The sequence below is a fragment of the Bactrocera oleae genome, chromosome 2 (genome assembly GCF_042242935.1).
Source record: "Bactrocera oleae isolate idBacOlea1 chromosome 2, idBacOlea1, whole genome shotgun sequence".
Taxonomy (NCBI): domain Eukaryota; kingdom Metazoa; phylum Arthropoda; class Insecta; order Diptera; family Tephritidae; genus Bactrocera; species Bactrocera oleae.
The window spans coordinates 24,807,135-24,820,803 of NC_091536.1; the positions used below are offsets into that span (position 1 = coordinate 24,807,135).

The window sequence follows — 13,669 nt, forward strand, 5'->3', positions numbered from 1 at the left end:
ACTTCACATATGCAGCTGCAATTAGTTAAAAGTTCGTAAATTTAATTTTTGACATAGCCTTATATTCAGTTTATTGCGAAGCTAAATTGATTTTTTTTTTATTACCACAGCGCGTGGTTGAGGTGCTGGGGAGACCTTTGAAAGGAAAGCAAAGCTAGGTGATAAGAGCAGACGGGGGAAAGGGCTAGGGCTAGTAATAGTTATATGTAAATATCTATCAATATTTTTATGTATAATATTTGTATAACTATTCTTCGCTTGTATATAAATTGTAAATGTCGTATTACTTATGTGTATTTGCTACTGACCAACATCTTTAGACTTTCATAATAATTATTATTTTTTGTATTGTTTTTTCATTTGTTACCAAATTGTATTTATGTATAATATATTCGTACATAGAATTCGTATTGATAATTTAATAATATAGAATTAACATTATTTTGTTAGTTTTGTTGCTACTTAAAATGTAAATCTCATTCAAATTTTTGGTTGCGTTCTTATAAGGGCGTTTTGACTACGGCTAGATAATCGATTTTTTCTGTTCCATTCATTTTCGTAAGTAATAAACGTAACTAGTTTGCTGCGAAATTCACGAAATGCTGTACTTCTGATTGCTTTAAATGATAGTTAATGGAAGTATTTCGAAAATATACATAAAATCGTAAAAGAAATTTATGTGAAATTGATATTGAATGTGCGCTCAAAACAGAGCTGCAAAGAGTAAAATATCATAATTTATTAAAAACCCTTAAGTTCTTCATTTAAAAGGGGGTAATTAAAAACCGAGACCATTTATTTGCGATGTACTAAAATAAAACCAAAAATCGGTGGTTAAATAAATAAAAAATAGTATTTCGTGTTAACACATTTATATAAGTAGAGTTCTAACGGCATTACAAACAAAATGGCTTTGAAAAATACTCTATATTAAATAGCCTTAAAGCTATAGAAGAGAGCTACAAGCGAAATTATAAAAAAAAAGATTATGTAATATAAGTGCGATATTCGAGTTCATTTGAGTAAATATGTATGCTTTTTAGTAACTACATACGAGGTGTGTTCAAAGGAAAAGGTGAATTTTGAATTTTTTTGAAATTCTGTTGTCATGTTGCACATGATAAACATATGTGTCCGATTATAACAAAAACAAAATATTGATAATCGAATGTACACAGCCCGCAAAAATCAAAATTCACCTCTTCCTTTGGACACAAATAGAAAATTAGTTTTCATTGCCATCGTGGCATATAAAAACAAGAAATTATTTATATGAAATCGTTTCATGAGCTACGCGCTATTTTCTGGTAAGGAAATGCCGAATTTGTAAAAATTGTACGCAGAAAGAAAATAAGTTGTATAAAGAGTAAAACAAAAAACCAATGAAAGAAGAGTAACTACAATGTCAACGAAAATATTGAGGTGGCTCACTTAATATATACTTTTTGTTTGCACGACTAGATGCTTTATATGGATGTACAATAAAATATCCATATAGTACTAGCTGTATGTATGCACGTTGCACATTGTAAATCTAATGTGTGTATATGCTATGTTATACAAATATATATGCCTGTTGATTAATATGTATGTATATAACTACTGTGAATCTTCCATCAACACATATATATGTATATACTATATATGAACGAATGCATATGAAATGTATGCGCATGATCATATGAAAGTATCGTGATCGTTTTGCGATTGACACTCGTTGTATGGACGTCAGCTGCCAGTGCTACGGCTACTTTACATACAAAACCACTCATTGGCTCGCATTTATATGCTTCATATAAAATACTTGCCAATTTATATGTAAATCAAAAACCATTCTTATAATTTATTAGCTAACTTTAGCTGCTTCTCGCAGGCATTCCGTCTTATTCACTTTCCGATCGTCTTATACTGTTGTGCCATATGCATTGAAGACGGCGCGCGAACTGTCTGTGTCCAGCGATATATCTTCAGGGCTGGCCAAGTCGACGCGTACATTCGAGTTAGTGCGCCGGCGCGCCGTTTGCGCGGCGCCCCAATTGCTAAGCGTCCAATGAAAACCGGATGTTTGTACGGGCTCCTCGGACACTTTTACCTGTGTGCAAACCTATTAAAGAACAAATAGTTCGATGTTATTGAGAGTGCATTTCAAGGCAGGTGCGACCAGCTCACCTCACGGTTAACGCAGGGCAATGTTTCGGTGCCGTTGCCAACGATGCCTGAGCCGGAACCGGAATCGCGTGTGCTGCCAATGCTGCTACTAGTGGCTAACGAGTCGTTACTAGATTCTGTTACCACACCGCGATAGCGCGCAACTGATTGCACGGCCTGCAATAAGAGGAACATCAAATGAATCAATATAATTGGCATAAAGAGGCGTTGATGCTCGCATGCTTACCATCACATCACCGCCTTGACAATCCTCGATTGACTTGAGAATTTCCCAGACGAGTTCCGAGTCGAGCGGTATAGGATTCTCGGAGTCACGATTGTGTATGGCGATCGCAATGTGCACAGGATGCGGCACAGGTAACGGTATAAGCAATTTCTCCGTGACGCTCTTCCCGTCCGTTTTCTTTTTCCATGGACGCCATGGTTTCAGTGGCTCTGGCGCTTTCGCATTTTGCGAACGGTGAGCGCGCACGCGTGGTGTCGTTAAGCCGACGGACATGTCTCTGTTACGATGTAATGGAAGTGGTAAGTTGCTGTAATCTTAATTAACATTAAATTTATATACGCTTACCTCTTCTCCGGCTTCCTGAAGTTGAGCGTGATTCTTGAACGCGGATTAAAGGCCGTCACTTCAAGAAATGGCAAATGCACTTGCACATTACCACGCGGCGCGTACACGTTACCCAGCAAATCCAAACCTTTGGAACCTATCACATCGGTAGCGTTTTGTACCATTTCTGTGTAACGCGTTAAGTCGAGCGAGGGATGCGGTTCGAGTTTAAAATGTGTATCGTTCTCAGTCAATGGCGTTAGAAAATCTAAGCTAAATATTTCGGTATACATGAGACCGGCCAGACCGGGCCAATCGTTTACGCTGAGGCCCTGCGAATAGAAATGAAAGCGTTAATATCGTGATTCTGCGTTTAACTGTAAAGTTGCACTGTGGTTTACCTTATTATCCCAAAAGTCATCCTCACTAATGGATAGCCTGGCAATAACATGCGACGGATAACATTTCTCCAATGTATGGGCGGCCAGTTGTATGGCAATCTGCAAAAGCAGCAAGTTTTTTCTTTATACACTTTGTTCTTGTTTTTCATTCACACTCACCTTCAACTCTTTGGTATTCAATTTTATGCGCGTTTTCACCTGTGTCGTCAGCGAGGTTTGCAGTTCTCGTCTCCGCTTTTCCAACTTCTCGTGTAGGGTGCTCATTAGATCGTGTGCCTCACGATCCAGTGTCATATACGGCCCTGTCTTCGCCAGCTGCGCTGAGAATGGACCAAAGCAAGCTTCTACGAATTGACTGAAATCCTTCTGCGGCTGCAGTATGATGCGCTCCATGGCGTGTTGATATGCCTGAAGTTCGTCCAACTCCATTTTCGCTTCAAAAGCTGCCAAAGCTTGTTCGGGTTTGATGATAAAATAGTAGTCGAGCGCTAGGCCTGGTCCAGCTATACGCTTCACAGCAATGCTATCGGAAGCCGGTACACGGCCACATTTTTTTATGAACAAGTGAAATGTCAAGGAATCCCATAGCAGACGGAGCGAGAAGCGGGCCACTCCAACTAATAAAAAAAATGTAGAGAGTTTGAGATCGAAAGGAGAAATCTTTTAATTTACAAGCGCTCTCAGCGACGCTTACCAACTAAAATTATGGTCGATGCCAGTGGACAGCAGAACGTAGCGACCAAAACAGCTGCAACCGGTTGTAAAAGGCCCTGTATCATAACGTTCCAAATAACTGCCTCCAGGAGTATACAATAACGATTGCGCAAGTTATCCGGACAGTCCAAATCGTAAACGAGTATCATATAGAGATGCAAAAGCACTGTAAATATAGGAATCCAAAGCGGCGCGGTCAGCGCTAATGCAATACTGAGAAAGCTGGTGGCTAAGCAAATCAACGGAAATGCGAATAATATGATAAGAGTGCCGAGAAAACCCTTAAAGAAATAATTCCACACCCGATTTAAGTTGCGCGTCAGTCCTTTGCCAATGAAGCCTACGAGTCGAAGAGAACAGGGATGGAAATTTCATGTAAACTAAAACAATGCAGAACTGTATGAGCTCACCAGTGTCCGGTTCCGTTTCGAAGTGTGTACGTGATTTTGATATGTGTCGCCAGAGTTCGATCAAGCGTGAGGCCATCGTCTGCGTGATGCTGGTCTTGCGCGGAAACAGAGTGCCATTGATTTGCGACAGCTCCAAGTCCGGCATGAACGGCTTCACACAGAAGAGCGCACGCAACCCTAATGGACTGCACCAGGGCACCAGTATGCCGAGCAGAAACATCATGTTCCATGTCCAACACCAGGTGCGTTGCAGTAAATTTAGTAAACGCCAAAGTGGCCAGCGCGTGCTGGTTGTGCGTATGATTTCCTTCTCCACCAAGAATACTGGCTGACTGGGATCAGATCGTGGCGTTACGATCGAGGTAGCCTGCTGACTTATTACTGTTGGTATCACATCCGATTGACCTTGAAAGTTGCGTCGTATTATCCAAGCACTCGGCGACCATATGCGGCAAGCCCATTGGAAGCTGCGCGTCGGAGTTTTCGCATTCTTAAGCTCTTTGAGTAGAACTGGTTCGCGCTCCTTCATGAATGCCAAGTCGCGACTAAGAAAATAGGCAGTTTGGTACAAATTATGTTTGGTGCACATTTTCAGCGCCTCCTCATGTGCCGACCATGCAGATTTACTGAGTTTGCTCTCCTCAGCTTTTCGCAATTTCGAGCGAAGCCAAGGCGCGACACGCGACAAAACCGAATGATCGTTGGCAAGACATTTCTGATGATCTTCGCGTGTACGCTTAATATCCTTCTGCACTTTGTCCATCGCCTTGTACATGAACACAACGGATTGTGCCTGTTGAACCAGAAGTTTAGGAATTCCATCACCTAGCTCCGCCAATTTGGGGTTCGAGAGTATGGAGGAGTAGACGCGTTGTAGGTATTCCTTCATAACCGCATCATTTACTTCCTAACAAAGATTTTTAGCATTACTATTAGCATTAAAATAAAATTCAACACTTGCTTACTTCCTCGATTTCCTTGTCGCTGAGCTTTTTGGCGCGCAGCTCTGCAATGAGGCGTTCGCGAAAGTGCAGAAACCAACCGCGTGTCTCGCGTTCTAATATGCCGATAAGCACCGGCAATGCTTTGCGCATGACGTCACGGCAGAACAGGCGCAAATCAATCTCCTGACCCTTGGGTGTGAGGAAGAGATACGGAACCGGTTGTATTACCTCGCAGCTATTGAAATCGAATTTTTCCATTGTAGCGCGACGCAGCATTTTGCGCACGTACGAACACAGCCCATCCAGACAGTCCTCGAATTCGGGCTAAAATGCAAAAAAGAAAAGTGAATTGGCGTATAAAATAACCGTAGTATTTTAGCAACTATGGCTACACTTACGCGACACACAAGCTCCGCGATTAGAAAGCGGCAGCGCTCTTCCTTGATTTTATAATCCAAGTTATGCGCGAGCAATGCCGGCACCCCTACAAAATAAGACAAAAACAATAATTAATATTTTAATCGTTTTTCATAATACTCCACGTACCGATAAACATATCGACCAGCTTGATGATACCATCTAGAAGCGCCTGCGCGGCGTGTACTACCGAAAAGAAGTGCCCAAAAATGCGCGCACGCGCCGTCACAACAATAAAACGTGCGGCCAGCGCCAAGTCGCTGAGGAAGGAATCATGGGCGCGCAATGTGCCCTTCTGCAGCAGCTGCGACAGTCGCCACTTATGCACTTGGCCGGGAAAGTGCAAACTGGGCACATCGAATTCACTGTGTCAAAAAGTAGAGAAGAGAAATATAAAAGGAAAATGCAAAGCAGAAGGAGGGCAGGGCAACAGCAGTATGTGGAAATCAATAAAACAAATCAGTTCCGGTGAAGTGCGTTACTAAAGTGTGGTGTTATGGGCGTAATATGGCGGTAGCGGCGCTTCAATGAGAGATGTGCCTTGGCATGCTGACGAACTACTAAGCAAAATCATAAGTGTACATGCTAAATAATTGCTTTATGGCTGCGTAGCTCCTAGTAATGTTCAGAACATAAAAAGGGAATTGCATTTTTATTTTTGTTGTTTTTGCTTTTGTTTTCTTATTTCCTTGGGTAGTTTGTATGCGTATTAATTTAAAGAGGAATGCGTGCCGCGAATGCGCAAAATGTCAGCGAAGAAATGTCAAACGCTTAGCGAGGAGCTTAGCAATTGGGTGAGAATGAGGAGCACACTGCTTTGTTGTGAGAGTGTTTTTGTTTCTTTTTTGTAGTTTTTTTTATTGGTGGCAAGCTAATTTTTTGCTTAATGGTACACAAATAGAAAGATTAAATGCTGTTAAGTGAGGTTAGGGAAATTATAGCGGGAATTTTCAACAACAGTTTACAATTTATTAGGAAATTATTTGTTTTAAACAACAATTTTAGCAGATTTAATTATTTTGGAAATAGGAATAGATATGAGTTTGGAAAATAAAAGAAAATTATATCCAGGGTAATTTATACTAAACTACTTGAAACATGCACATATAATATAATAAATAGAGATATGCATATATATTTCAATTGAGGTTATGTGGATTTCATTTTTATTTTGTAATAAAATGTGATAAAATTTATAATTTTAGGTTAGGTCGAAGTTGTTCTTAATCTCTAATTGTTATTCCCTCGAAACAGGAATAACTTAGGCATAATCAAACTTTAAGCACTATGTTTTAAAAATACCCCAAAATGTATCATCCTAAAGTTTATTTAAGTGGTTGTATCCAATTTCAAGTCAGAATAAACGCTATTTTTCGTGACTTTTTTTAAAATTTATTTGATAAAAATCGGTGATTCATTTTGAAAATTTATAAATTCCTTTGATCCCGGAGCACCAAAAAAAAGTTGGCGTTGAGGAAGATTTTTCTGCTTAAATTTATCTAAAATCCAAAAACTAAAAAATTTATTATTATTATTATTTATGCATGCAGGTAATGATCGAAGAACGACTCAAAATTTATATTTTTGATAACATGGCGGCCAAAAAAAGTGATTTGTAATAAAAATTTACGGTTAAGAGTGGCTTAAAAAATCGAAATTATTGTCGAAATCCTATTCCTTTCATCATTACCAGACAAATAAATCTAAGAAGGTTGAATTTTTAATTCAATCGGTTCCGCAGTTTTGGGGAAATTCTCCTCAGCGGCTCTGAAAACTGCATTTCGAGAAAAACATGCTTAAAGTTTAGGGAGCCGATTACATTATAGTAAGTTGAAATTTATTACAATACGCTCATATACTATTTGCCGAAGAATATTTTCAAATATACATTTGATATATGTAATTATAAGCAAAAAATGCGTTTTTTTGTTTAATTCGCAAGTGGTTATGCAACTGAAATACAGCAATGAGACAACTAGGCGAATATGGCAATATAATCGTTAAAAATATAAACTTTTAAGAGATGTGCACATCATTCTGAAACAACTCGATCTTCGATGATGCCCATAAATATCAGCGTTTCTACATAGAATTAAATTCATTTTAGCATAAACACATACACAAAAAAAAACAAATATGGAATTGAATGTACATATGGTATATATGCACATATGTATGTATGTATGTATATTTTATTTTGTACATATGTAACGCAGGTATTTGATACGCAGCTTAATAAACACAACATTGAAATGGAAATTAATTGTTTTGTAAATAAAAAATTATTGAAAATGTACACAAAGGCAAATATATGCAAGTATGTGTGTATGAATATTCTGAATTTGTTCATTTGAACGGTATTTACCCATTTTTACGTATTGTTTCCAATTGTTCCAAAGTTAATTTCTTTGGCTTGCCGTATTTATCCTTTTGCAAGCTTTACGCGTATATTTTACAACATTTACAAATAGTTTGGATTATTTATTTTAGATTTTAAGAAAAACAGAAAAGAGATTATCATGATGATATTGAATACAGAATTGTAAAAAAAAAATATTATTTCTTAGGAAAAAATCAAGCACTGTACAATTAGTAAAATAAATTAAGGAAGAAAAGCAAAAATACGAAAAACAACTGTTTCTTAATACAAAATTTTGATTTCGAAAAAATCTTCGTAATTTGCATTGTTACTCTTAAAGGTGTGTAATGGTGTAAAATAAAAGAAAATGCAAATTGAAAGCGAATGGTCTAAGTATGAGTTTATTAGAGAAAATCTCTTCCAAGCCAAGCCTGCGCAGTGAGCTGACTTTAATGACTGTATGCTAAGCCGTGATTTTATTGATAAATTAAATTCAAACTAATTATTTATTTAATGCGAGTAATAAAAAATATTCAATATTCTGCAAAAAAATTACATTTTTTTTTAGCGCTGCTTCAGCAGCCAAGCTCTAGCTGATGCGCACATATGTATGTAAACAAATAAATTAACCCGCATTGTTAGCAATAATAATCAAGAGAATGCAAAAAAAGGGAAACAAATCTTTTGCACAACAACAAACAAAAATCACAATTGAAAATAACAAAACAAAAAAATAAAAATACTGAAAAAAAAAACTAAACAAAAAAGGAAAAAAATCACAAACTTAAAAGCGATTATAAAATCGATAAAGTGGCTCACCCAGACTCGCGCAATGACTTTAGCTGCGAATTGGTGAGGCGTCGCGGTTCACCGCTGCCATCCGATGCAACGGCATCCAACTCATCAAAGGGCGGCGCTATAAATAGGTCGCGCAAATTAATCGGTCGCGTTTTGTTGCGGTTACTGGCGCTGTTCGTTGCATTGTTGACGGTCAGTACTAGTGTTGTTGCGGATAGCGGTTGCGGGAGTACTGCGAAACCGATGACATCGTTGTATTAGCAAAGGAAAAACAAAACAAAGTAACAAAGTTAATCAGTGTGATCATCATCGTGTGTGTGTGGGTGTGTGTGTAGTTTGTGTCAAAACTCACCGATTGGGAAGGTTTTCCAATGATACAGAAACTGTTCGGCTACGTGTTTGATTTGTTCGACCAGCTGCTCGACTTCGGGCGGTGCGCCAACCAACTTAACCGTAAATTGTACAGGTTCACGTTCTGGGCCGGTCAATGATAGTGGACGTAGATGGGTACCGGAGGCACTGCCCGCTAATGGCAGCATTGACATTTTCTATCCACAAATTGTTTGAGTTTATTCGCTTTTACTTCTTAGCGTATGTATCGGTTTTTGACTTTGTTGATTTCGCTTAGTTTACGTTATGTTTCAGCATGTCACATACATTACCGATAATTATTGAATGCTTCATTTTGGCTATGAGGCGTAGATGTCATGGAGTTTGAAATGTGAGATTCGTTGATTCTGTAAAATTAAGAAAGGCCTTTATATAAAGAATATTTAATTAAATAATTTTTTTTAAAAATTAGGATTCCCTTAAAAAATGGAAATTATTATCAAAATCTTTTTTCTTCGATCAAATCAAATCTAAATTTTAGCAGAATATTTTCAAATATACATATGTACGAGTGCGCTCCAATGTTCATAGAAGACAACGCTACGACTACCGTCGACGTCATAAAACTATAATTTTTGGGAAATCTTAAGAAATGTAAGAGGATTAAGTATATATAAATATTTCTGTGATTTACTGATACAGAGGGCGACCTATTATGTACTTAGCTTAAAAAAAGGGAAACTATTGAAAAAAACCATTTATTTCTCAATATAATCTCCCTTTTAATCGATACACATGACCTAGAAAAGCTACTACTTTTATAAATCGTCTGGAACATATGTTTTTCGGAGAAGAATCAAAATACCGACCGATATCCTCAGGCGGTAAAAGAAAAACTAGGAGTCTAACTCGGCTAAATTGAGAATACACTCCGTTCCTACCGCAGGCGGGTCTACAAAACCGCAACTGGGCTTCGATTTTTATACGACCATGTGCTGTCAACTCGACATATGTATGTATGTTCGTACTCTGTTTGTTTCTACAGTGATACTTTATGATTTTAACCGTTGGATTTCTTCTGGTTGAAAATACTAAAAAAATCTAACAATAAAAACAAACAGCTGTAGTGATCAAGTGTACGTACAAGTGCTGGAATTGCGGCTTTTGGAATAAATCCAAATTAAAGACATCAAACGCTATTAAGGCGGAATTCTTGATGGAATAATAAACAACAACAATATTAAGACCGACGGCAAATTGAAAGTGAAATATAAAGCGGACAAATGCACACATGTGCGAAATCGCCATGTGAATATACTCGCGAAACAATCTTTTTTGGTTCAAAAGTGTATAAAAAAGATAAGAAAATTTTAAGCAGCACAGCTTGGGCGAAATTTCGAAAAATTATTTTTTTTCTTCTTGCATGTATCGATAGTCTATACCTTCTAAATCAACATAATAAAATTTCAAATAATTTTTTGATTTACAGTCTTGTAAAGTGTACTAATCGGACTACGATGTTCTATAAATCTTAAAAAACCTTCCGCATATTACCTAAATATATGTATATAGTATAAACAAAGATCGCTGTTGAAGAAATTACAATTTCAACAAGTGAGGGATAGCCGCTTGAATAACAACAATAACAATCCAAAATTATATAAATAACAAGTTTTTGAATATTGAGAAATACGATGCGCGTTATATGGGTGGGGTCAAGAAGCCAAGTATTGCAGCACGTTTTTCTTCACTCGCGTAAACAAATTAAAATTCAGTATATGTATGTATAGAGCATAATTGTTAACTGATTAAAATTATAGACACTAAAAATATACATACATGTACAACAAGAAAATATAAAAACATGCAAATACATATGTAATATTATAATATCACAAAACCGTAAATACAACTTTTAATAATTTTTGAAGCAACTAAACTAAATTATATGTTAAAGCATGTACACACATTTGCAGAGTGGAAAATATAATATACATGAATACAACTTCTGGAGGGTATAAAATCAAAATTCCAAAATACTGTTTGTTTACACATTTTATTTTGGAGGCTGAAAACAAGTTTTATTAACGGCGGGATCAACTTTTGGGCATGGGCAAATGTGCGATACATATTTTTATATATTTTCTATGTACATTTACATATATTTCGAAGAAAATATGAATATATTATTAATATAATAATATATTATATAAACAATATATTATATAAATATTTGTTAATGCTCTTGAAAATTAAAAATATGTTCAAATATATTTATTAATAAGATAATACTATTATTCCATACTGTTCGGGGACAATTTTCAAGTTTTCAAACTACCAGGTTCATCGGTTAATATATGTCCTAATCGACATAACGTAAATTGGATCAAGTTGATATTTCAGGGGTCACATAGAAGTTAAGATATTATTCACATCAATATTTAGAATTTTTTTTCTCAAACATCACGTGAATGATCTCTTATAGGTACGTACATACGTAAATAGTATGCAAGGAATCACATAAAACAAACGTACAAATGTAATTTATAAATGATTTCTTCCTAAAAAACTACAATAAAATTACCTCAAGTAAGTGAAGTTATCGTGCACACAAAAATTTAACCATTTACACAAGTTCTAATATTTGTGTGGAACTTAGTTAGTATAGCATGGCGTCACCAACTTTACTATTAAGCCCTCGTCGCACTAATATATTCTTATATTGCAACTGTATTATTACATATAAGTTTAATTGTACATATTTACATACATATATTCATAATTGTATGCTCTTGCTTTTAGATCCAATCAATTCTTAAGAAATTTGGCTTTTTGATATAAAAACGTTGACAGTATCAAGAGCTACAAAATATAATTATAAAGTCAAAGTCAGGTACAAAATCAAAGAATAAAAACAACTCAAAATTTATTACTATTGTACATATGTATTCTTGTTCGTGGCGTAAGCATTAATAGAGTTGTTGTTGCTGGGCTGTATATTGAAGCTTTCGTTGTAGCTATTGCTACCATTGATGGGATGTTAAATCAACGAGTTAAATTTCGGCAAATAACTGCTCAGTATTTATAATTTATGTGTGTATGGATGTATGAATAGCGATTTAAATTAAACTTGTTGTGAGAACTAATTTACATACAACTCATAATTGAAATACTGTAAATGAAATTTGACCAGAGTACTGTCCAAAAATTGCTTCAATATTTAGAGTCTATACTAAATCTTTAATTTGCAACTCATTTTACTAAAGTAAATTATTAATATTTCTTATATATATGTATATAGAATGGAGCGGAAATATCTTTGTAACTCAGTTCGCAAATTCCACGGTATGACAGACAGGAATGTGATGCAGCGTAGTCAATTAATTTATTTATACGCGGAATGTGTCTGCGTACATACGAACAAGTATGCATGTTGTTGTTTTGCGTACTTTTCTACTTGAACTCACCGTTTTTGACGTGTGCGGTGCTCTACTCCCAATTACAAGCTCAAGTCTTTACAGCCGCCATCACCAACTATGCGGTACGTATTGCTTTCTCAGACTTGTAATAATCTTGCAGCCTCTTCCTGGCACGGTCAGCCGGTCTACCTGCAGATCAACGTACAATCCTCACTCGAAAGGTTTTTCTTTGAGAGTCTTTATATGTATTGTCTGTTCTTTGTAAGCTTATTTTTATTGTTGTAACTGCAGGCACTGTGCCCCCCACTTATACCACAAAATACAACCGTTTTACTGCATCTTACATTACTACTCCATTGTTTGTTGCATTTTATTTATATACATATCTATTTTTTCAGCCACTCTTATTATAGAAGGTACTTCCTCAAGTGACAAAAGGGATTCAAATCAACGAAGCAAAACCTAAAGAATCAGATTTCTTCACATTTTTCAAATCAAGATTGTATTTATTTTAACAGGCGCCCTATATTTTAATCGTCTACATATCTATATATCCTATTTTTAAATTAAAATTATCTTTTACAAGGCAGTATCACTTCACGGTTCTTTCCGTTTCACTCCACGCACCGCTTATTTCCTTTTTCAGTTCTACTCCGCTCGCCACTCCACTTTGCACAATTTTCATTCACACTTCATCTTTATTTCCACTTCGTGTTATAGATTTTTCCATTTTCATTTTTATTCTTTTCATGTTTCTTTTATAATTCAATACAATTTTTTTTCATCTTCTCAATTTTAATTAGAATTACATATATGTATGCCTATTGATTGTGGATATCTTTTAGATATGTTTGTTTGTTCTAATAAGTAAATTCTCACTTTCTGTTTAGAAAATATTGGAAAATGCTATTCTAGTCAGAATATGTGAACAAAACGAACTTACACACCGAGTGCACCTTTGAATTCTCTGAAAATCTCGGAAACACTGAAATGCAACTTTGTTCCTTCTTTTCGTTCGCCCGATTGTTTACAACTACGAACAGTTCAGAGGCAGGGTTGCTACTTTTTGAGATATGATGAATGGGCGTGCAATGTATATGAACACCATTTTACTTCAATCAATACAGAAAAACTGAGCTGTTTTTGCATAATTAAACA

General features: G+C 36.1%; 1 protein-coding gene across 7 annotated transcripts; it reads right to left on the reverse strand.

Moving 5' to 3' along the window:
* Positions 1-322: 322 nt before the first annotated feature.
* Positions 323-13,505, reverse strand: LOC106618097 (uncharacterized). Of its 7 annotated transcripts, none has more exons than XM_070112835.1 (16): positions 13,139-13,505; positions 12,560-12,973; positions 9,115-9,499; positions 8,784-8,994; positions 7,971-8,042; positions 5,735-5,970; positions 5,587-5,672; positions 5,210-5,512; positions 4,245-5,151; positions 3,815-4,174; positions 3,280-3,737; positions 3,121-3,219; positions 2,741-3,051; positions 2,396-2,672; positions 2,170-2,325; positions 323-2,104 (listed from the first exon to the last, which is right to left on the reverse strand). In XM_070112835.1, exons 3-16 carry the CDS (start codon positions 9,305-9,307, stop codon positions 1,904-1,906), a joined length of 3,870 nt encoding a protein of 1,289 aa, XP_069968936.1. In that variant the 5' UTR covers positions 9,308-9,499; positions 12,560-12,973; positions 13,139-13,505; the 3' UTR covers positions 323-1,903. The 7 variants fall into 7 exon arrangements, with proteins under 7 accessions (XP_069968936.1, XP_069968935.1, XP_069968937.1 ...); XM_070112834.1 differs by having other exon boundaries at positions 13,095-13,505; XM_070112836.1 differs by having other exon boundaries at positions 13,455-13,471.
* Positions 13,506-13,669: the final 164 nt, after the last annotated feature.

Bases quoted from the DNA above. Each gene is read 5' to 3' on its own strand.
- LOC106618097 (XM_070112838.1), bottom strand. From the start codon at position 9,307: ATGTCAATGCTGCCATTAGCGGGCAGTGCCTCCGGTACCCATCTACGT. The intron at 5,152-5,209 runs GTAAGCAAGTGT...AATCTTTGTTAG, and splicing joins GCGACAAGGAAATCGAGGAA to GAAGTAAATGATGCGGTTAT. The intron at 2,105-2,169 runs GTGAGCTGGTCG...GTTCTTTAATAG, and splicing joins TGCCCTGCGTTAACCGTGAG to GTTTGCACACAGGTAAAAGT.